General features: G+C 37.5%; 2 protein-coding genes across 7 annotated transcripts; one reads left to right on the top strand and one right to left on the bottom strand.

Annotated features, from left to right (window-relative positions):
• Nucleotides 1-954: 954 nt before the first annotated feature.
• Nucleotides 955-6,707, bottom strand: golt1ba (golgi transport 1Ba). Its single transcript, XM_085902760.1, has 5 exons — nucleotides 6,548-6,707; nucleotides 5,475-5,566; nucleotides 5,173-5,351; nucleotides 4,307-4,388; nucleotides 955-1,779 (listed from the first exon to the last, which is right to left on the bottom strand). The coding sequence occupies exons 1-5, from the start codon at nucleotides 6,570-6,572 to the stop codon at nucleotides 1,741-1,743; spliced, it is 417 nt and encodes a 138-aa protein (XP_085758886.1). The 5' UTR covers nucleotides 6,573-6,707; the 3' UTR covers nucleotides 955-1,740.
• Nucleotides 6,708-7,060: 353 nt separating this feature from the next.
• recql (RecQ helicase-like) lies at nucleotides 7,061-22,003 on the top strand. 6 transcript variants are annotated; one of them, XM_085902751.1, is made up of 16 exons: nucleotides 7,081-7,177; nucleotides 7,462-7,513; nucleotides 7,579-7,659; nucleotides 8,470-8,694; nucleotides 9,032-9,211; nucleotides 9,302-9,408; nucleotides 10,245-10,443; nucleotides 10,516-10,682; nucleotides 11,175-11,253; nucleotides 11,336-11,484; nucleotides 11,707-11,824; nucleotides 11,909-12,047; nucleotides 12,122-12,213; nucleotides 13,969-14,185; nucleotides 14,509-14,635; nucleotides 18,964-22,003. In XM_085902751.1, exons 4-16 carry the CDS (start codon nucleotides 8,658-8,660, stop codon nucleotides 19,561-19,563), a joined length of 2,211 nt encoding a protein of 736 aa, XP_085758877.1. In that variant the 5' UTR covers nucleotides 7,081-7,177; nucleotides 7,462-7,513; nucleotides 7,579-7,659; nucleotides 8,470-8,657; the 3' UTR covers nucleotides 19,564-22,003. The 6 variants fall into 6 exon arrangements, with proteins under 6 accessions (XP_085758876.1, XP_085758875.1, XP_085758877.1 ...); XM_085902752.1 differs by having other exon boundaries at nucleotides 7,132-7,182; XM_085902750.1 differs by lacking the exon at nucleotides 7,579-7,659 and having other exon boundaries at nucleotides 7,061-7,177.
• The last annotated feature ends 2,647 nt before the right edge of the window (nucleotides 22,004-24,650 follow it).

Below are 24,650 nucleotides of genomic sequence, written 5' to 3'. Positions count from 1 at the left end.
CTTTTGGACAACTATCAAGTCAGAAGTCTTCCGCATGATTGTGTAGCCTTCAGAACAAGACTGAGAGACCATTTAAAGACCTTTGCAGGTGTTTTGAGTTAATAAGCTGACTAGTGTGGCACCAGGTGTCTTCTATATTGAACTTTTTCAAAATATTTAAATTTTCTGAGACACTGAATTTAGTGTTTATATGAGCTGTCAGTTATAACAATTAAAATTAAATGAATAAACACTTGAAATATATCCGTCTGTGTGGAACGAAAGTATACAGAATACAAGTTTCACTTTTTGAATGGAATTACTGAAATAATTCCACTATTTGATGATATTCTAATTTACTGGCCAGCACCTGTATGATTGGCCGAAAAGTCAGTACAGTGACATATAAGGTTGTGGTTGGTCTGTTTTGACAAAATGGGATTGTAGTTCAAAAACGGACATTTTTTGAAAAGAAAACTTCTTAAAACAATGCGCAGTCGGTGATTATTTGATTTATTGATGCTTTCGACATTTAATTTTGATTTGGTTTTTTCTGGGATTGTTTTTAGAAGTTTCCTTTGCAAAAATCGTGACGTTATCAAACACTGGTCCGTGAAAATAGTGTCTGACAAATATCCAGTCCGTGGTGCTAAAAAGGTTGGGGACCGCTGCAATGTAGCGGACTCCCACATACTCACGGTTCAGCAACCGCGTTTCATTTATTTGCAGATGTGTCTCAATGGTTTAATTCAGTTTATATTGTAACGTATGTGTACATGTAAATGAAAGAAAATCCAACCATGACATCAACGTAAAACAGATTCATAAAAGGGATTGTGTTCTATTTTCAAGCTTCCACTCCATCACTGTAACAAACATACAAAAGTCCAGCAAGTCAAATTATTAGGTTTGTTTGTTTGTTTGTTTGTTTGTTTGTTTGTTTCTTATTCTTCAGAAATCAAGATCCAGCAAATATTCTTTCTTTAGTGACAAATATTTATACAAAATACTGTAAACATAATTTGTACAGTTCATTAATGGGGAAACTTTGTAGTAAATAAAAGCCATTGATATGAAAAAAAATCTACGTTACCGAATATGAACATAAAGGACATGTAACTGAAACAAAAACATTTACGCTTGGTATTTGACCACAAAGCCATTCCTGTTGGCAATCCACATGGTTTACTTTCAAGATGCAGCGAGCAACTAAACAGTGGTGCAAGACAAAAGTGACCTCTTCATTTGCATCTTTTTTTTGGATGTGCTTAACTATACAAAATGAGACAAGTTGTTTACAGGGACTTTACAGTAAGTATTTCAGATCACCTCATAAATGTGTTTAATTCTTAAATACACATTCTCAAAGTGTAACTGAAAGGCTTATTTGTTAGATATCTTACGAGTTATTAGTTGCGAGGCATAAACAAACAGCGTCTCATAATAACAGCAAAAATAAAATGCTGCACTTAAAATATTTGTCGAATTTAAAGCAGAGGCACAAAAAGGACAATGCGGCAAAAACTGTCCACTATTCCTTCAATTGGGGAAGAATAGCATGGTAACAGGTTGATGACCTATTATTGGGCAGTGATGACAGGCAAACAGAAGCAGTCTTTCTTCTTCTCCCGCCTGCAGGTGGCGTCGGACTCGTTACTGAATGACCTGAGCAACTTGAAATCCTCTCCATCAGCAGATTGCGTTGCATTGTTCAACCTGCTATGTTCAAACCGAGACTTATTTGCATACAAGATGTCAGTGTTATACCATGGTGTTGCCCTCGCTCGCTTTGTCCACATACTGAAAGAGAAGAAAGCAACTGTGTTGACTTTCGGGTTGGAACAACAACACAAAATGAAGGGACAAGCCACAGGGAAACTGGACAATCACAATAGACATTGATTTGATTACCGTATTTTCCGGACTATAAGGCAGATCTAAAAACCTAAAATGTTCTCAAAAGCCGACAGTGCGCCTTATAGTCCGGTGTGCCTTATATATGGATCAATTTATGAATTTGTTAATCCATACTGGTTGTACACAGTGGTCTGCCAAAATTTTCAGTACGTTTTAGTACGACTCGTAAATTACATTGCGCATCGCTTACCAGCATTATGGCAACCGTGGTCAGGGGGCGTCACTGAATAGCCGTTGTACCCGTGAGGCTATTTCATCTCAAAATAAGCTGCTCTGTTAATGTTTCGAGTAAATGTACGGATCGATATGGAAGGGAAACATAGGTAAGCAGTAACAAGGCGTTAGATCAAATTTTAGTCCGTTCTGATAATTCTATAAGCCGACCTTTAAGAAACGCGATTGTTTACACTTTGCTGAGGCTCATGAGAGTCTGCCTTAGACTAATGCTATAGTGATAGCTGCCGTACGCACGAGGCTATTTCATGTCAAAATAGGCTGCTCTGTTAATGTTTTGAGTAAATTTACGTATCGATATGGAAGGGAAACATAGGTAAGCAGTACCAGAACTTTAATCAATTCTTTTATAGGATAGTTTGAGTAACGCAATTGTCTACAGAGGGCTCATTGGTGATTGGCTAGTGGATGCATACCGCAACCCTAGTCAACTGCAGTTTGTTGCAGTATAGCTTCTATTTTATGCGCCTTATAATCCGGTGCGCCTTATATATGGACACAGTTTTAAGATTGACCGTTCATTGAAGGTGCGCCTAATAATCCGGTGCACCTTTTGGTCCGGAAATACGGTACCTCTATTCATTTGTTTAAAGACTTAATTGCATCTTAAGTATCACAACAGAAGGACCAGCCTAAAAAAGGGAATTTATAAAGCACAAAGTATCACAATTTGTTATATTGAATTGTCACAGTTAAATAGAGCTGTCAAAATTAGTCGATTAATCAACAATGATTATAATAATCGAGTCATCGTTTCAAGCTACCTTTTACCTTGGAATTGTCCAAATACTCAGATGTTATCTTCTCAACAGTAACAAACAAAGAGAATCTTATGTGTTTTATCAAAATTTGCAGTGTGCCTTTACTTCAGAAAATAATAAGCGCACTGATAAGTGAATCAGTTTCAAAATGTTTGGAGAGTGGTCCCTCTTGTGTGTTATTGTTTAATGGTTACTTAATTGTTTTTGCCACTAAACGATACAAAATGCAAATGGAGAAAATGTCAACAAGTGCCATAACAATATTCCATATTGACAGCCCAAGAGTTAACTCAAGATCATTACTTTAAACTCTAATTTATTGTTTTTACATTACAATTGTATTCAAAAATTACTATTGAAGGTAAAAGGATTAGTAATCAACCAGCTACTTTTTTTCAAAAGTTTGTCTTTCAGTCTCTGGTCATTTAAAGAGACATTCGATTTAATACATTTTTGTTAGACTGTTTTTGTTTGTATGCCCTGTGGTGTGTGCCTTAAAATTCCAAATTATACTCTCGGGATATATTAGAATATATTGTACGTAAAAACATTAAATTAAAATATTATGTCCAAATGGCTATAAAAGTCTACACACCACAGTTAAAATGTCAAAAATTTGTGTTTTACAGTAAATGCTTTTTTCTGAACTTTTTTTTTTTTTTTATTACCATCTTTAATGTGAACTAGGACCATGGAACTTAAAAAATGTTAGTCTCCATGGAAGCTTGGATGACTGCATATTGACTTGGAGTTTTGAGTTTTTCTTTGCCCTTTTGGGAGTGTAAGATCAGGGGGATGTTTGAGAAATATTTGTCATTTTTCATGTCCTGAGTGTTGTTAGTCACCTAAATGTTGAACAGAGACTGTGATGTACCGGAGTCAAATTCCTTGTTTGGCATGCTCAAACATGGCGAATAAAAACTCTTGAATCTTGATGTCCACTTTAATAACTCTGATTAATTGCCAATCAAATTCAGAAGCTCTAATCACTTGAACCAAGTTGTAAAGATGGAAAAATTCAGCCATTTTAACAAGGGTGGTTTTTGTATCAACTTCTGATGACTGCATTACATGCATGCGAGGAAAATCAACAGTGACTGACCACAACTGCTGATTATCCTACGAAGGCTTTGAAAAACACAAGCACAGAAATAGTCATCCCAATTGGATTTTCTTCTCCACACACACAGACACACACCAGTCCTAGAGCATCTTCATTAAATTGAGTAACTTATTGCACCCGCTGAAATGAATAAGGCATCTTAATGACCACAGACTAAAGCACGCATTCACCCAGCGGTGATGTTTAATGCCCTTTTTAACAGTTGGGATATTTATGTTTACAGTGTGGTTTATGTATAGTAGTGGAGGTGTTTGACCAGGTTGATGAATCAACTAAAAGGCACAAGACTTACTGCGCTGATGAAGGGCAGGTTTAGGATGGAGCCAAGGACCGGTATCCTTCTGATGAAGCCTATTACAACAGGGAAGAAGCCTCTAGACCAATGACACAAAAGAAAAAGTCAAAACAGAGACATGAGTGTTTGCATTTGCATTGTAATATCAGATTATTTTTCAAGGGCCTTCAAATAAACAATTAACGATTATTTGAATAATCCATGAATCTGTCGATTATTTTGTCAATTCAGCAATGATTTGGATTAAAAAAAAAAACATGTTCTAACTTCCGTCCCAAAAAATAAAAAAAATGCACATTCATTTTGAGTTTTTGTGAATTTTGAAAATTTGTGAAAAAAATCACATATAAGTCGCTCCTGAGTATAAGTCGCCCCCCCCCACCCAAACTATGACAAAAACCGCGATTTATAGTCCGAAAATTACGGTATTCCTCATTAGCAGTTCCACACAATCCAGACTCAGGCTGCGCAACTCATCTAACTTTAATTACGATTACGATTGACACTCCATGATTAGAAAATTGGCATAATCGTAAAAGAACTATTCTATAAAATAAAGTAACACATTTTTTAAAGTCTAATAGGAGGAGGAACTTATATTTCAACACATTTAAATTGATTTAATATTTTTTTCTTATTTTAAACATAGTCTTTGTATAAAAAAATAAATAAAGATCATTTAAATAATCGTGATTTCAATTATAACCAAAATATCTTTTATTAATATAGTTTTTCATACTCAAGCAGCCCTAGTCCATACTCCAGATCCGGAATTTACACCACACTTTGCTCTCGACATGCATGATCACTCTTAGATTTGTGTAGTTGTAGTGCAGGTTTCACTGTTTGCAGTGTCCTCTTACCTGAACAAGAGGAAAAATCCATAGACCTCCAGCACAACACCAATTATGGGCCAGCCAATTAGCACCACAAACACACCTCCTAGGAAGAAACTGGTGGCTTTCAATTTGTGCTTTTGGAAAAAAAAGCGGAAAGTCCTCTCGAGGCCAATGACAAAGGCAAGTCCAGCAACAAATAGAATCTAGTGGACAAAAAAATTAAGCATATTGTATATTACATAAACCTGTATATGTATTGCACCTATACTGAATGTAAAATGACAAACAAATACAGTAAAGACATACAATGGAACATACAAACTCACATTTCCAATTGCCAGAAGTGCTTTGTCAAAGAACAAGATCATCCCAAAGAAGAGGAAAAACACACCGAAGCCTGTTAATCCCATTCCAATTTCTGTAGGACACATGCACACATACACAGTCGTGTTTAATTTTCTTGACAGAAAAATAAAAAAACCCTGTTAATGTGTAACAGAACTCTTGGTGCATGTTGACAAGGGTTTAGCTCATCTGAATTAATTTGTTTTTTTTTAAATGCAAATTTCTTTGCAACATTTGCAACATTTTTTTTAAACAATTGCTGCTGAGTACATAGCATTTTATAGTAAAGCTAACAAATAAAGCCCTAACACAATAATGAATAATATTCAATCATATAATATAGTTATAATAATACAGTGGAGGAGTATAGTTTGAAGCCTCAAGTCAAACAATTTGAAGTCCAATCCACTTTTTGCATTTTATATTTTAGGACAATTCCTATAATACAATTGAAGTAAAAATTAAGCAACCGGAAGGTGAACAATTTGATCCTTCAGCCCAAACATCTTATGACCACTTTATGACATTAAATTTCTGAGATATTTCAGGATTTTTTCTTTCAAGAACACAAACAAAAATAAGTCTTAAACTAATAACAGTACATAGAGCACATCTGCGTGCCGGTTTTTCTATTTGCAAGCACTGTAAAAAAAAAAAAAAAAGCATTTTGAATACATCCATCTTCCACCAATAAAAATTAGAATGCTCACTCACACCAGCTAAACTGTAACTCAAGCTTACTCCACTGGTACAACAACCTTTTACAAAAAGGAAGAACATCTCTACATCGGAAAAACGTAGGATCCATGATTATGTTTTTCTTTGTAAAACGCAAACATAAAATACTTTGATAATTTAAACAGACTATAATCCGAATCTATTTAGTAAATTCAGAAACAAAACGATTATTGCACGAAACAAATTCACTGAAGTGGAAGGTAGGCACGATAAATAATAGCTAGCATTAGCCTCAAATGCTAACAGCTAGCTCAAGACGCCGGGTGCGTACAAAAGAGTGACGGCTACTTGGATCATCAGCAACAGAAAGCCTTACTTTGCGAGTCCGTCAAGGAAATCATCTTGGCACTAATTTGACCAGTGAGTGTAAAATGGAACGAAAAAATTGAAGTGGTTCATGTAAGAATCTTAAGGTTGACAGCTGCCACTGCAGCTATAGCCACGTCTTCCGGAAACACAACCTCGCCCCATGACAGCTTCCGGGAGAACATCGCGTTGCATTCATGGCAGCAGTTCTTTTGTATTTTGTTTTTTTACAAACAGAAAACACGCTTTACAAGAGAAGAAAATTTGAAATTACACGTCATTACAAATTGAGTTGAATATTAAATATTTTTATTGAATGCAGACTTTTGTATTTTGTAATCATTTAGCTAAGTTTACCCGATGCTTTTCTTCAATTAGCAACTGCATTTTGGTAACTCCATGGAGTCGGTCAGTCACACCAGAAATAAAAGCATATTTTTTTGATATTATTAAGTATTTACGCTTACATCTTTACCTAAACTACAAGGATGTAGTTGTAGTAGTTGAATTGATGCAGACACAAGTCTGGTTGGTAACCTTGGAGACAAAACTCAGGGCACATGAATTTACATTTCAAGTGTCGAACCATAGTAACCGTGGGTTCGCCAACAAGGAAAACGGTCTGAACAGCATTTGAATGGTCAGGTCTGTTATTAGACATCCCTTTTCTACGTTTGTTGTATTTCTGTATTATTATTTGATTTTCAATATAGCAAGCGCTTTGTTCGATATCAAAAATTACTTTTCGTAACGTAATGCTACTTTAGCTAACTTGCTGTTTCATGTTCAATTTTGTCTCATTACAGTTTACAGTAGTCGTATTCAAAAGCTCTTCAATGTTCTTTTTTTTTTCAACTAAATGGTAAACTTTAACCATTTTTCAGTATAACGTAATAATTCCACCCTGCTAATTTTTTTTTTCAGGATTCAGATTTGTGATTTTGGTACATCATGGATGGTGTTGGTCAGACAAATGGTGAGTCTTGATATGTTAAAGCAACCCCCCTAAAAATCGTTGTCCGTGCTGTTTGTTTGTGGCAGGTGGCAAGAGAATCTAATAGGGACACAAGAGAGGCATAATAAACCCTGAAGGTGTCAGCCTCAGAGGAGAAACACGTGCAGGTGCAAAACTTGGCTGCTTATCGTTGCAACAAACTGCATGAGAAGGAATTACCTTCAATATATTTTGGTATTGTCAAACTACAGTAATAGTAAAAGAGGTTCACAATAATCTTTACTTATTTAATTTTTATTCAACCAGGTAGCGGTGGGGGCTCTAGATAAAGTTACCCTCGCCATTAAACATCAAATCGCTAAAAAAAAAATATTTCTAACTGCGTTTCTCATAAGTTGTCACACTACACTTTTATTGCTTGATTGGTGGCGTGGTTGGAGGCAACCATTTATTTTTTTTTCTTGGAATGAGTGGTAGCAGTGTTAGTGAATTTTACACTGCTCTACATAGATTGGAGACAAAATTTATGATAAAAATTTAAATTAAGTATTGATAGATTAATTTCCCTGAAACAAAAAGGAGAACCAAAAGAATGAATCATCCATCCATCCATTTTCTGTATCGCGACCGTGCTGGAGCTTATTCCAGCGGTCATCGGGCAGTAGGCGGGGCACACCCTGAACCGGTTGCCAGCCAATCGTTGGGCACACAGAGACGAACAACCATCCGCACTCGCACTCACACCTAGGGGCAATTCGGAGTGCTCAATCAGCCTACCAAGCATGTTTTGGGGATGTGGGAGGAAACCCACACGGGCCCGGGGAGAACATGCAAACTCCACACAAGTAAGGTCGGAGGTGGAATCGAACCGGCACCCTCTTAACTGTGAGGCGGACGTGCTAACCAGTGCCCCACCGAGCTGCCAAGAATGAATCAATGGAACTGTAACATTTCACATTTATTTTGTCATGTTTCAGATGTTCAGGCAGAGCTGGACTCTGTGGAATCCGAGCTGGAGCTGGTGGAGCTGCAGATAGCAGAGCTCCTTGAAAAGAAAACTGAATTGAATTCCCGCAAGACTGTGCTCCTGTGGAAGCTGGAGGAGGCCTGCGATGTTGCATCTGCATCGTCTTCGTCCAGCCAGTCTTCCACAACTGGCCCTGAAATGAGTAAAGAGGAAATGCAGCAGTATGATGGCACAGGTACACGATGACACTTACCATACACCACTTGAAAAAAAATTTTTTTTTTAATATCTCAGCATTTAAGAAGGCATTACACATTTGATCATGTGTCTAAATAATGAAATCACACTTTCAGCACTTTTAAAATGACCAAACTCTGCTTAGAGGTGACTGCGCACACTACTGACACCTGGCGGTTAATATGTTGAACTACCTACAAAAGCCACAAAATGGCTATGCGACTATTATTTGAGTGAATTGTATGAATTATTACCCTCTGTTATTACGCCCAAAAATCTTTTGGAGGGCAACCAGTTCATTTCTTTCATCTGAAACAATGTTTCACCGTTTTTAGAGTTTGCTTGGTCCAAAGATGTGATGCGGCACCTTAAGGATTCATTCCACCTTTCCAAGTTCAGACCCCTGCAGCTGAGGGCCATCAATCTGACACTGTCTGGAAAAGATCTATTTTTGGTGATGCCCACAGGCAGAGGGAAAAGTCTTTGCTATCAGCTACCTGCGATGTGTTCCGACGGTATGCTAACACCCAAAGCACATCGTGGATTTTCTTTTAAGTCTTGATGAAATGCTGTAATGATGTAAATAACATTTGTGTCCATGATAGGCTTTACACTGGTTGTGACTCCTCTGGTGTCGCTGATGGAGGATCAGGTCATGTATCTGAAGTCCATCAACGTGGCAGCAGAAATGCTCAATGCTTCTAGTAGCAAGGTGATAACTTTGAGTCATATTACAGTTCATCATCTCGAACAGTTAAGCTTTTTTTTGTCGTATGGCTCAGCGTTTTTGGTCGACAACAGTAAAGAACCCATTAGCTTTACTGTACCGTTGTCTACAGATCACAGGAGATAGTTCCTGCGATCCGTGTATTTAATCTATGGGCTTTTCTGTGCATTATCTATAGGAGAGGCTCCTTAAATTAGAATTAACTTATTAAAGACTTTAAGATGCACTACGACAACCTCAAAAAATTCTACAACAAACACAAGTCGGTCAGTCATAAATTAGATGACAACAATAATTTAAATAAATCTTGCGTCATCACACTTGAGACATTCAACAGTGACACTTGGGAGGAAATGTTTTTACTTAGAATTGCAATTTTTTTCTAGGCCTGTCACTGGCCTATATTTTTAGAATTTTTATCAAAAAAATTATCACAATTTGGTTTGCATTAGTGTATTAAAATAGTATTCTCTGATTAATGTTTTTTAACAAATGATTTGGTATTATTTAGTGATTAAAAACAACTAAACAACAGTTGAGCACTCATAATATTGATGGTCATTGTTTTCCAAAGTAAAAGTAGTAATAGTAATAAAAGTAGTTTGCAAATGTCTTCTTTTGGTTGCACACAAAATATAAATCAGTCTGCTTTTATGAAGAAAAGTCAGAATTATTACATTTGGGAGGCTGAAATCAAAAAATTCGGACAATTTTTGGTTAAAAAATATCTCTAAACAATTACTTGATTGTTAAAATAAGATAATCCACAACACAATATCCAAGTTTGAACCGTCAGATGTATTTTGTATTTGTATTTACAGGAGCACTCTAAGAGCATTTTAGCTGGCATGATTGACAAGAAGCCCCCATTTAAGCTTTTGTACGTGACTCCCGAGAAAATTGCCAAAAGCAAGATGTTTATGTCTCGCCTGGAAAAATCAAACAATGCAAATCTCCTGAGTCGTATCGCTGTGGATGAGGTGCACTGCTGCAGCCAGTGGGGACATGATTTCAGACCAGGTAATGCGTTTTACATCACGTGGTGAAGGGAAGGCACCCCCTCCATTAAGAGTTTGAGTTTTTCTTCTTCAGATTATAAACTGTTGGGCATCCTGAAGAGGCAGTTTCCGAAGGTCCCGGTGATTGGACTCACAGCTACAGCGACCACCAGCATCCTCAAGGACTGTGCTAAGATCCTGTGTGTGCCAAAGCCAATCTCACTCACAGCCTCGTTCAACCGCACCAATCTCTATTATGAGGTAAAGGAGCCATGACAGGCAGCCGCACTTCTTCGAATCAGTTTATCAAATCAAAACAACATTAAGTGCAATGAATTATTTTGAGCATTTATTTTTCCCAGTTGGCACAAAAATCAATTCACTCAAAATTTTTATATTGTTGAGCCTGCCATCTGGTGGTGAATGCTGATATTACATTTCAAAACTACAGTTGACCCCTGCGTTTTGGCACACTCAGATTTGACTATTCTCAGATTTATATATATATATATATATATATAGAGAGAGATTTATATATATATAAATATATATATATATATATAATATTTCAGAATATATATCTAGATTTATATATATATATATATATATATATATATATATATATATATATATATATATATGAAAAGACAAGCGTACTGATACCCTTGAGTTTCTTCAGTTCTGCAACATATATGCATTTTATTTTCAGTGATAATCTGTTGATCAACCACTAAACATCTTTATGTCTCTTAGCTTCGTGCCAAAGTTACTGACGAGGCATTAATAAACGACATTGCCTCGCTGATAAATAATCGATACAAGGACCAGTCAGGTACTGCAGTGAATTAGACTAGAAGATAAAATAAAATAAAAATGTCTTTACATGTAAACATAATTTTCTTTTCACACCACAGGGATCATATACGTGTTCTCTCAGAAGGACGCAGAGTCTGTGTCCTCTGAACTCCAACAGAGGGACATCCTAACTGCTCCCTACCATGCCAACTTGAACCCTGATGTTAAGTCTCGAACTCATCGCAAGTGGGCCGCCGGCAAAGTGCAGGTTTTGGTTAATTTAAAGTGCATTCCAACGCAATTTATAACCCCGTGCGCACAATAACCGAGTGTGCCTGACTTATGAAATCTTCCTAAATTAGACCTGAGACTGTGCCTTATGTGCTTTATAAATCTGAAAAATACGGTACAAATAGTTTTGAAGTTTGCTGTCAGCCACCGTATAAGGAAGTAACACTGACTGAAGCTGAAAAGAAGTCTACGTTTATAGGTGGTGGTAGCTACAGTGGCATTCGGCATGGGAATAGACAAGCCTGATGTCAGATTTGTCATCCATCACACCATGAGCAAGTCAGTTGAAAACTACTATCAAGAGAGTGGACGGGCAGGTACAGTAATTAAAAAAATAAATAATAATATCATATATAATGGAATATATGTGATGTAATGTTTGCTTTTTAAAATGTCTCCAGGTCGAGACGATCTCCCAGCTGACTGCATCGTCTACTATGGCTTTTCTGACATCTTCCGCATCAGCTCAATGGTAGTAATGGAAAATGTTGGTCAACAGAAGCTGAATCAGATGGTAACCTACTGCCAGAATGTTGACAGGTAACACCTTCAGCCTCTCTTAGTTCCTTACATGACGTTCGATAGATCACGTGATCTCTCTTTGCACTCGGCAGGTGTCGTCGCTCTCTATTGGCAGTTCATTTTGATGAAGTGTGGGACGAAAAACAATGCAACCAGATGTGTGATATATGCCGCAATGCAAAAGGTTTGTGTGTGAGAGACGATAAGTCAGTCAGAGCCAATTATGTTTTAAGAGTTTGATAATCATGTGAAATCCAGCCCTTGAGGAGGTTAGCTTCTTAAAACTGCAACGTCTTCCTGAAATCCCATCAAAGCGCCTTATCCTTAGCAGCTGAGTTCTTTCATAATTTTCAAAGGCATGGCCACTTGCTCTTAGCTGCTAATAAAATTTGCATTAAGGGTGATGGAGGTAGAATAAAAGCCACTTTTTTTCATATACCGTATTTTTCTGACTATAAATAGCGTTTTTTTTTCATAGTTTGGGTGGGGGGGCGACTTATACTCAGGAGCGATTTATATGTGAAATTATTCACAAATTTTCAAAATTCAAAAATCTGCGAATTTGTGAAACCAATAAATGAACCGCAATATAGCAAGGGATTACTGTAATCTGGACTGCAACTGCGGCGCATACGCGGCAGTGTTTTACATAGAGGACAAAGGATTCGATCACGGGATTTAATGATTTGGAGTGACAGAGTTTGTTTGATAAAATTGTTGTTTATAATTATATGGGCCTGTGGAATATTTTGAAGTGCAACGGCCGTCAGCGGCGCGCACCCGGCATTGTTGACATAAAGGACGATCGATGGATTTAATGATTTGGAGTGACACAGATGGTTTGATAATATTATTGCTTATATAATAGTTATTTGATATATAATTTATATATTGTTATATGGGCCTGTGGAATAATTTGAAGTGCAACCGCCGTCAGCAGCGCACACCCGGCATTGTTGACATAAAGGACGATCGATGGATTTAATGATTTTGGAGTGACACAGATGGTTTAATAATATTATTTATATGATAATTTATATATCGTTATATGGGCCTGTGGAATCATTTGAAGTGCAACCGCCGTCAGCAGCGCGCACCCGGCATTGTTGACATAAAGGACAATCGATGGATTTAATTATTTGGAGTGACACAGATGGTTTAATAATATTGCTTATATGATCATTTGTATGTCGTTATATGGGCCTGTGGAATCATTTGAAGTGCAACCGCCGTCAGTGGCGCGCACCCAGCATTGTTGACGTAAAAGGCGATGGATGGATTTAATGATTTGGAGTGACACAGATAGTATGATAAAGATGTTATTTATGTTATAGTTATTTGGATAACTGTCAATGTTACGTCAGCCCCGTTCTCAGCTCTTCGTTTGTGTTTGTCACGTTAGCATACCGTACCGTTTAGCCTGTTGTTGCTCGTTCATGTCTGTTCTTGGTGTTGGATTTTGTCGAATAAATTTCCCCCAAAATACGACTTATACTCCTGTATTTTTTCACTTTATTGTGCATTTTATGGCTAATGCAATTTATATTCCGGAGCGACTTTTAGTCCGAGAAATACGGTATTATTAAAATGTGCAATTAATTTTTAGTTATTTTATTTTAATTACTTTTTAATTTGGCTCAATATATTTAATAATTTTAGGATTTCTAATTCCAGTACATCTGTTAAAATGCAGTTTCTTGTTTTAAAACTATAGATCTACACATTCAAACCTTTTAGCGCCTTTATTCATGCAAATTGTGACTTGTACAACATAATTGGAATACTATTGGTGGCAGGGATGTAAACTTGATAATTAAAAATCATAGTGTTTCATAATTACTGGAAATCTACCCTAAACTGATTCAAAAAATTGAGAAAGAAAAGTATTTTGTAACTTTTACACAACAACTAATCCTGACCAGCATCTTTCCACTTTCAGATGTCATATCTGTGGATATTACCCGCCATGCCAGGCAAGTGGTGCAGATTTTGGAACTGGCAGCATCCACAGATGAGAAGCTAACTCCTCTAAAGTTGGTGGAGGCCTGGATGGGGAGGGGCCCCACAAAGCACAGGAAGTTAATGAAGATCACCACGCTGTCTCGAGCACAAGCTGAGGATGTGATTGTCTACCTGCTGCTCCAAGGCTACCTCAGGTTACTTGTCACATTGTGAAATAGCAATGACTTGACGGTCAAAAATCATATTGTCCAAACATATGGTCCAAAAAATACGATAATACAGTTAACAGTTACCTATCTAATTTATTTGATCTATCTTTTCAGTATAAATACTTTAAAACCCTGAATATTTCTAATGTTTGGGTTTTAAAATTGTTATTGTGAAAGTAACTGTCACTGATGCCACCAAAAGGCAAATTATTTTATATATATTCTTTTATCTCAGTTTATTTTTTGGGGGGGGATTTCCTTCCTCTTTAACAAATCTATCATTTCATTGTTTGCTCTCCATTTTCTAGGGAGGATTTCAGTTTCACTCCATACACCACCAACTTTTACCTCCTGCTGGGCCGCAAAGCTCCCCTGCTGAAGAGTCAAACACACATGCTGAGCATGAAGATGCAGGCAAATTTCTGTTCTTCATCGGTGAGTTAAAGTTGTTCCAAAGTATCACATATGCATGCCCATTTATCTGACTTACTGTATTTCTGATCTTTTCTTAACACCTCTTCATTAAAAAAAACAAAAACAAGATATCAACAATATTTCTGTGAAAAACAATATGGGACACAAAACAATGGGCACTTTGATTAGCAAATATAGATACCGTATTTTCTGCACCATACGGCGCACTTAAAAGCCTTTAATTTGGTCCATAAAGGTGCGCCTTTTGTGTGTACCGAATTCCGAAATCTGTAAAGTTGTGTTTGGTTCCCGTAATATACAGGCGCAATATGTAGACCCGATGACCCAATTAGGATATTACATTTTACGTAGATCGGGGCAAAAAAAAACAATCAGAGCTGTACGTAACCCATAGAGTACCATTGATAAATAAATACTATATCTGTCGGAGGTGACTTCGATTGTCCTGGCAGTGTCCTCTAGGAGGGTAATCCGCTGCAGTTCCCTCATGCTGAATTGGTCCACGAGAATCTAAATAGCCGCTGTCACCTTGGGTGTCACCTAACCACCTGTGGGGTCGGGGAGCGGGAGCAAAAACAAACTCCAGCTGAATCGGCCACTACAGGTTAATTAAAGGGCATATCATAGAAATATGTCTTTAAACTAAAATGTATCTTTTATGAAAAACTTATTGCATTAATCAAATGTTATTAAATTGTAATTGTTTCTTGTAATACATTACTTACATGAATTTAATTAATTATTTTACAAATAATGCCCTGCTCGGAAGCCATCATGACAAAATAACCAGAGTTTCTATGAATTGACTTAATCTCACCGCTGAGCTGAAGTACTCCAAATACTACGATAACCACGCTATACATTCAAGAACAATAAATATGTAAAATTTTTGTCAATTGACACTGCGGTTGTTAATCACTAACTAAAATAAGAAGTGCGAATACTTCCAACCATTTTCCAGTTAATGTCACACTCTGATTTTCATGCTTCTCTTAACCTTTTTACTCTCCTGTGTTGGTGATTACAGTTTTGTGACATTTAATGACATTTTCCCCTCACGTTTTCTTTAACCACTTTCTTCCAACCTTCGTGTGTATTTGTACGTTTTTTTTTCTCATCAATTTCACATTAGAATGTCTCACATTTTCTAAGGCCTGAGTCCGGGTAAGTCACCGCTGAATCAAATGCTGCCTTGTTTTGACTTTTGTGTATATTTTGTTGTGTTTTATTAGTTACATTGTATGAAGTCACAAACAGCGATGTTTCATTAGTTCTTAACATGATTAATCATGTATAAATCCAATGTAGCTGATGTAGATAATTATTAATCACCATACTCTGATATGGCTTCTTGATTTCATACCAAGCTCCACCACCTGGTAATAACACTGCATTCATCAAAAGGGTGATAATTGTTGTCAAGGGATTACTAAACTGAGCCAATTAGGCAACATTTCATCTATCAAGGTAACAGTGTTGGTTTACACAGTATCCATCTTTAAAATTATCTTTCATCATATCATCAGCTTGGGCAAAAACAAACCAGTACAATGCCAGTTCTGTGAGTCATACATTTATCGTATTTTTTCCAAATAGGTATCCGCTGTCATAGAGTAGAGTCCATTCCCTAATTCATCACCTCTTTGTTGGCGATTTGAAAAGGTTCCACTATAATTGTGGTCAGAATATTTTTGGGGGAATCTGCATTCCACACAGTACCGTAATTTTCGGACTATAAATCGCTACGGAGTATAAATCGCACCAGCCATAAAATGCACAATAAAGTGAAAAAAAAAACATATATAAGTCGCACCGAAGTATAAGTGGCACTTTTGGGGCAAATTTATTTGTCAAAATCCAACACCAAAAACAGACATGAACCAGCAACAACAGGCTAAACAATCCGGTATGCTAACGTGACATATACACAAACGAGGAGCTGAGAACGGGCTTGACGTAACATTCAGAGTTATTCAAGTAAGTATTACATAAATAACACGTTTATCAAACCATCTCTGTCACTCCAATTCATTAAATCCATCGATCGTGCTTTATGTAAACAATGCGTATGCGCCGCATATGCTGACGTCGGACCCGTTGTAAGTTGCATTTCTAATTATTCCACAGACCCATATAACGATATATAAAGTATTTTTCAAATAACTATCATATTACAACAATATTATCAAACCATCTGTGTCACTCCAAATCATGAAATCCATCGATCAAATTCCTTGTTCTTTATGTCAACAACGCCGCGCGTGCGCTGCAGAGATCTAGTATATAACTATATTGTAGCGTTAACAAAGTACCAGGAAAGACGTGGGTTTATATAACAACAATATTATCAAACCATCTGTGTCACTCCAAATCAATAATTCCATCAATCAAATTCCTCGTTCTTTATGTCAACAATGCCGCGCACGCACGCCGCACAGATCTAGTATATAACTATATTGGAGCGTTAACAAAGTACCAGGAAAGATGTGGGTTTATACAACAACAATATTATCAAACCATCCGTGTCACTCCAAATCATTAAATCCGTCGATCAAATTCCTCGTCCTTTATGTCAACAACGCCGCGCGCGCGCTGCACAGATTTAGTATATAACTATATTGTAGCGTTAACAAAGTACCAGGAAAGACGTGGGTTTGGTAAACGGCTCTTTATTTAACAAAACAAGAGTTCAACAAGCCAACAACTACTGGACTTCCAGCCACGGAGGTGGAAGAGAGCTCCATAGAATAGGAGCGGGCGTGCGTAAAACCCATGTACGAGCCCCATCCACCGTCCCCGGACAGCTACCCGGCCGAGCGCCAGCCCCCGACTTCCATCCACGGAGGTGAAAGAGAGCTCCTGTCGAGAAGGATCGGGCGTGCGTAAAAGCCTTAAGAGTTTTTCAAACCTTCTGTGTCACTCCAAATCATTAAATCCTTCAAACTCTTCGTCCTCCATGTCACTTACAAAAAGAAAACCGCTAATGATGCCGGTAGTACATGGGGCCTTTCGTCATCTTCGTCATCCCGTGAGCGAATCCTTTGTCCTTTATGTAAACAACTGCCGCGCGGCAGTTCAAATGACAGTAATCCCTTGCTACATCGCGGTTCGTTTATCGCGGTTTCACTACATCGCAGATTTTTGAATTTTGAAAATTTGTGAAAAAAAATCACATAAGTCGCTCCTGAGTATAAGTCAGTCGACTTATAGTGTGAAAATTACGGTAATTAAAATATGTATCCAGGCTCAAACAACAACTAAATGTTTTATCAAGTGGTGCGTATGATTCTATAAAATGTCGAGGATTTACAAGCTCAAGATGGATACAAATAATTTCAATCTTCAAGAGTCCATGAAACAGTCTTTTTCTTAAGATTTGCACACATTTGGAAATTCTTTTGGAGCCTTTTCTAAATATGATCATCATGATGCAACCAATTGCAGCTAATTTATGAATGGTCAAGTTCAAATGAAAAGGAAGCGATTTTGGATAGTCAAGACCAATCCAGAAACCGCAAAGGCTCAAGTCTGCTATAAACTGAAAAGCATGGGCTCAAACAAGACTAATATTAATCTATTTGGCAACAAAAAAATAATCACAGCATGTTTGTAAGCGTCAAGGTGATCACATTTACACTCCAAATGCTCAGTTTAGCAATCTTTCTTTTTTCTTTGGGCTGGTACTCTGTTGGGTTGGTACCTATAGGATCTTGAATCCCTTTCGGGTAAAGATTGTCGTCGTTAATGGCCAACAGGTAAAAACACAGACAGACCGGGGAAAAGCCAAAGTGGTAAAGAGATCAGATCAGAGTGATGAAGAAGCTCCAGTGTCCAAGAAAGTCAAGAAAGAGCTCACATAGTATCCCCCTCCCCATCCCAGCCTGAGGAGAAACTAAGTACAGTCCATCATTTTATTTTTGTTCATCTGCTTATCGCATGGCAATCAACAGACACTGGAATGATTCAACTTTAAGAATGAAATGACCAATTGGCGCAGAGAAGCAATTATTATTCTTGGAGCATGCTTGTCTGAAATTGGATGCTGCTTGGTTTCTTAGTGCCTCCAGTATGGATAAATTGGACAAACAATTTCAGACATATTCCAAAATACTGAAGCCTTCCTATTGAAATCCAAATATGGAATCCCAGACACTAACATCACTAACATTTTATTAATCACAATTACTCCGTTTACACTATATATTGAATCATTGCTATCCCCAGTTTTAACACCTCTTGAATGCTGTGCTGTGTCTTAAACCCAACAAACACAATTTCTTGATACAAATTCGACAGTTCGACACTAACGCGGATTTTTGTTATGACAGGATGTGGCAACTCCCAGCAAGGAGATCATTGATAGGATCTTTCACTCCTTTGTAAAAGATAACAGCTGTCCCCCCCAATCGAAGCAGAAACAATTTAAAGCAAACAAGAACCTGGCAAGGAAACCTAATACAAACCCAGCTGATGAAACCGACAGTTATGCTGGTGAAGAAGACAAGGAGACGGACATGCCTCAACACGTAGTTGAAGTGAATGTTGAAATTAATGCTCCAGCTACGTCTTGTTCTAAACGTAAATCCACCACCCCACAAAGAGCGAGAAAGAAACCCCACGCAAATTCATTACACGTGATTGCTGACCCACCTTTTTACATAGTCCCCAGCTCTCCCTCCCAGGCCTCCTTTATTTCCGAAACTGCAGCCGAGGAGCTGTGTGATCTACAGAACTACTACAGGAATCAGCTACGGAGAATCAACTACATCTCCCATGAGTATCTAGGGCAGCCCGATGAGTCGGGGCTGCTGGCTTGTATCTGGGAACCTTTGAAGTCCTTGCGACTTCCCCGCAGGATGACCATCACCCAGACGGCCCGCAGCTTGTGGACTCGTGTCAGCAGTCGGAGGAAACTGGTCCACCGGTGAGCATGGAAGCACGGGTTTCTGTTGTAATAAAATCATGAAGCACCCAGAATCTTTGCAATAATTTGGAATATAATATCAACTCAAATGTTTAAGTAGAATCATAGATGTTTGTTGAAATTCAACGTTTTGTGTTCCCATTGGAACTGTTCTATTTGTACTATTAAAAAAAAAAAGACACCTTAAACTAGCAGTCTTTGCTGCTCTTTTGACAATCTTTGATTAAATATCTGACTTCTGCAAGTGACTTCATGAAAAAAAAGGGTGACTTACAAAATGTGGGGACTATTGAATGAATAACTAATGGGATAGTCATCTCATATTTTTTTAGTGTTTTTGCAGGACAGTCAAAGTCAAAGTCTGCTTTATTGTCTATTTCTTCACATGTTAAGACACACAAAGAGATCGAAATGACGTTTCCCACCGTCCCACGGTGACTAGTCACAGTACACAACACTCACATCAAATAGCACAAAGAGAAAAAACGAACAGACAAGAGCAACGAATAAGTAATAAGCAAATAACCCAAATAATAAACAATAAATAAATAAATAGACAAATAAGAGCAGCAAAATGGAGCAAGCACGCTAATAGCAGACAGCCAGATCATAGCGCAAAAGAACAGGACGTCATGTAGCAGAGGGTGGAGGGGGGAGGGAATTCAGGATCCGGACAGCTTGTTTAATTCATTCATTGTTTAATCTCAGCAAGGCACGCCTCTAAGATTACAGCATTTGTTAGCTAGTACAAGGCATTAATACATCTCAAAACTAATGTTATATTTACATTTGATATTACGAAGCGGAAGTCTGAACAATAGAGGGCTGAAGACTGATCCCTGCGGGACCCCGCAGATGACATTACAATACTCTTGAGGTTACTCTCCTCAAGATGAAGAATCCTCTTCTCCTTGTCCCTCTTGATTTAAATAGTGATTCCCCCAACATAATCATAGACTGTTATTTTAAATATCACCAGTACAGTTTATAAATTTATAACGGCTGAAGTTTTGGCTCTGGAACCAATCATGCCAATGGTTTTGACCTAACAGATTGTTTTTCAAACCTAATATGAGATGCAAAAACTAACTCAAGGACAGAAGCATCGTCCACCCAGTCAGATTTTAAAAAGCCTTGCCATGTTTTATCCTCCTACTGTCGAATAGATTTTCAAGCCTGTAGCCCACATGCAGCTTTTAGTCTCTCGCTCTTTTCACAGACTGACCTCTGGCCATGTGCGTCTCAAGAGAGGAAGCTTTCATCACTCTGAATTGATTGTTCACATTGCTGTCATTTGAAATATGGAATATGTCCATGTGTGCCACATGAACCACATAAAATAAGCATATTCATAGACGGTGGGGACAGAGTGATATTCTTTTTAAAAGAATGTGAGTGTGATAGAAGCTGAAGGGTGCAATGTAAGTTTGAACAGAATAAGGAACCAGATGCTAGGTATTCTGCATTATTCATATATGCACACATGTTTTGGTTTCAATAATGTATAAATAAAAAGCAGATTGTATCTTACACTCTGTGAATAAATAATATTTAGGATTAGACCCTATTTCCCCTTCCCTGTCCTCAAGGATCATTGAATATTAATTCAAATCCTGTTCCTTTGCTTGATTTTTGCATTTTAGTTGATGATATTTCTATCCCTAAAAATAACCTTATGAATTTTAAATTGAAAAATACAAGTCTAGAGAGCAAAACGTTTTCTTAATTCAGTCTCAGCAGACATCAATTGTGAAGACAAAAATAAAACAAACGTTTTTTTCTACTCACTTTTTCTTTGACGCACACAGCAAAATGAGTCGCACCGTCCAAGAACCATGACGTCACAGCACATGACCTAAATCTAGAAATAGGCGGGCTGAATGTGGCCCAGGGTTCACATATTGAGTACCCCTGATGTTAGACTAACCAATGTATGTTTAAAATGGGAGGAAATGACATTTTGACCGGTCACTGATCCGTCATGTAATGACATAGGAATTCTTTTGCATCATATTTTACATGCGCGACTCCTCTTCTCCTCATTTTGATTCAGTCTGCAGCCCTCCTCTTCCTTCCTCTCCCATTGAGATGATTGCACAGAGCAGGGCGAGGAGCAGAGATGAGCAAGAGCCCCGTGAGCTCCAAAACAGAATTAGTGTATTCATTGCTCATTGCTGAAAACCTGCAGTCATTATTCCTGCCCCAACCCGCAGTGACGAGGTTCCTGGAAAATAATGCTCTCTTTTTCGTTTTCAGTCAATGCTCATTAACACCTGGTTTTCATCATCAGCCGCTTTCAAAAACCGTGGCAACATTTCATCCAAAGCCCCCAAAGCACAGATTTTATTTTGTGGTAGATTACGCCGCTGGATGGATTCCTGTGATTAAATCGTTTACTTTCCAGTTACCAATGATCCTCAGGTGGTGCCACTGCAAATCATGCCTGCTCTTGCCCAGCCCAGCTCGCAAATTGCTCGTGTACAAATAAATTTGCTGTGAATGCACCGTTGTGAAATATCTGTGTTTGAGAGTTATTGTTCGTTCATATTCGGGCTGCTGGTCACCAAAGAGTTATATTTACAGCATTTCATTGTATGTGTAAGTCAAATATTTTGATGATAGATAGCACCTGAAAATAAACTTACAGTAACAAAGGACCAACACAATGTAGTACAAAAATATCATCTAGCTAGTAAATACACAAATCAAATCGTACAATCCTAAAATAGAATGGAGCAAAATACCCAGATGAGAATGCCAACAAATGTTACCTATTTTTGCACACCTAGTACACTGCAGCTCTCCATATTGACAATAATAATATTGCCAATAAAACTGTCAAACACCAACATTTGTCTGTTAGGAATTCGCTGTTATAGAGATGGGGCAGAATTTTGATACCTTTGAGCAAACCTGCAAGTATGTTCTAGCCCAGTGTTTGTCAACCTTTCTTCATTCACAGCACAGCTTTTCATTGGAAAAAATCTCGAGGCACACCAACAAAAATCTGTTAAAACCTAGCCACCTCTATATTAACAATATAGTCATTCTTATCAAAGTGTCATGAATAGGAATCAACTCATAAATGTATTTTATCTTTTATATTTCTTCTTTCAAATAAAAAGTGTACTTAAAGTGCAATTATATCTGGGAAAGATTTCACTGTTACAAGATGAAAAGTTGCATGTACAAAATGTCAATCTCAGTATATTTTACTCGGTGTGAAACCTGTGCATGTTTGGATGAACACAGAGCTGAAATCCTGGTTAATTCGTTTTCAAAAAATATTTCTAGACCAATTAGGTGAAATTGCATAATTTTCCACGGCACTCCTGACGATCGCAGTGGTTGACAAACACTGTTCCAGCCTACTTGTAAATAGTTTTTCTATTATTATCTATATCATAGCACAGTATGTCTTAAATGTCACTGTAAAAATGCACTTCCAATTTGTCAGTCAAAAAAACAACAACAATCCTCTCGCGTTAATTCAGATCAATTGAGTTCTTTGTCTATTTTGCTTTGGTAAAAGCCCCTTAATGAAAATACTTTTTAATAACCACTACAGGTGTAAAAGTGTGAATTTTTGTGTGCAAGCTAACACTTCTCATCTTGGAAGAGGAGGCGAATGGCAGCTGCAGGCAAGCTGACTTTCTGTCTTTGGTTTGTGGTCGCTCATTATCCTGACAAGCTAATCCCAGTGGGAAAGATGACGTTTCTTTTGTAGCAAAGCAAATATTCTATGAAAGCAGGTGAAATGATTTCCTCATTAAAAAAAAAAAAACTATAGCTAAAGTTCTTTACTGTCTCCCCAAAGAGCTCATTTTGTTACACAACAAGGAGATGCAACCAAAAATTAGTGTGGGTTAATTAATAAATCTCAGAAGACTGCCTGGAGAAAGAAAGACAGCTGGTTCCTCAGCAGGTTGATTCTGGACCTCCGTTGGCTATATACTGGATGCCTTTGGTCAGATTGTTCAAACATATCATCATATTGCATCATATTGAGTTGTGAAATATTTTGTTTTGATATGACACATGACACTTCTTCACAGTACAGGACTAAAATAGTGGGGGGGGGGGGGGGGGGGTTTATACGCTGGTGATTTGAAAATGTAATTTTTTTGTAAACTTCTAATGTAAACAAATTTTCAGTATGTGCATCATCTTCATTTTGTTTTGATAAGGTACATGGAACTTATTTACAGTACAGGACTAAAATAGTGTTTTTATACACTGGTTATTGGACAATGTAATTTTTTGTCAACTTCTAATGTAAACTAATTTTCAGCATGTGCATCCGATGCAACCAAAAAATGAAAGTCCATTTTGCTTAAATCTACTCATTTATTAAAAAGGCTCTTTACAAGTGATTTTCCTACCTTAATAAAACATGTTTTTATCAATATTTTCCATATTTATTAGTATTTTCATGCCAGGCATAAATTTTATGCAAAGTGCCATCTAACTGGGTGGGTTCTTTGTTTTGACGTTTTCATCGACGATTACTGGTTGAAATAAATGTTTGCGCCATTGTGGGAGTGATCACAGCTGACTTGATTCCCAGCCAATTGAAGCAGCATCCTTTTAGATTCAGCACAGATGAGGCAAAGGTTGGACCGCGATCAGGAAAGTGCTTTTAAAAATATAATAAAGGTAACATTAATAATAATAATATATTCCAAATTATTTCTGCAATGATTGAGAGGTAACACGTTACACCACCTGCACCGGAACTTAGACCATGTGTCACCTAGTCTAAAGTCTCGTCTACTTTCTGTCACCAAATTACCTCACAAGGCTTATGTCATAAAAAAAAAGCCCTGACAATTAACTGTGACAAATGAGCATGTCCTAAAATGAGCTTCTTAGCACAATTTGAGTGTGTATCAGTTTTAGATTTTCAGTTATATATTATTGACCCTCTTTCGTGGGATCATAGTGCATATGTAATTATCCTTTCCTACCAGTTAACAACAAATGTGCTTGTTGAGACAAACTGTTCTGTGTGATGCATAATTAGAATCATGGCAAGCAGAGAGACCAGCAGTCTATTCAAATCCAATTAACTACTGAATCTTAAATATTTGT

The sequence above is a fragment of the Syngnathus leptorhynchus genome, chromosome 21 (assembly GCF_054491065.1).
Source record: "Syngnathus leptorhynchus isolate UIUO chromosome 21, UIUO_Slep, whole genome shotgun sequence".
NCBI lineage: Eukaryota > Metazoa > Chordata > Actinopteri > Syngnathiformes > Syngnathidae > Syngnathus > Syngnathus leptorhynchus.
This window is presented reverse-complemented; position numbering and strand designations above follow the sequence as displayed.

Bases quoted from the DNA above. Each gene is read 5' to 3' on its own strand.
- golt1ba (XM_085902760.1), bottom strand. From the start codon at position 6,572: ATGATTTCCTTGACGGACTCGCAAA. The intron at 5,352-5,474 runs GTGAGTTTGTAT...TTTGTCCACTAG, and splicing joins CACTTCTGGCAATTGGAAAT to ATTCTATTTGTTGCTGGACT. The intron at 1,780-4,306 runs GTAAGTCTTGTG...CTTCTCTTTCAG, and splicing joins ACCTGCCCTTCATCAGCGCA to TATGTGGACAAAGCGAGCGA.
- recql (XM_085902750.1), top strand. From the start codon at position 7,489: ATGGATGGTGTTGGTCAGACAAATG. The intron at 11,825-11,908 runs GTACAGTAATTA...AAATGTCTCCAG, and splicing joins TCAAGAGAGTGGACGGGCAG to GTCGAGACGATCTCCCAGCT. The intron at 12,214-13,968 runs GTTTGTGTGTGA...TTCCACTTTCAG, and splicing joins TATATGCCGCAATGCAAAAG to ATGTCATATCTGTGGATATT.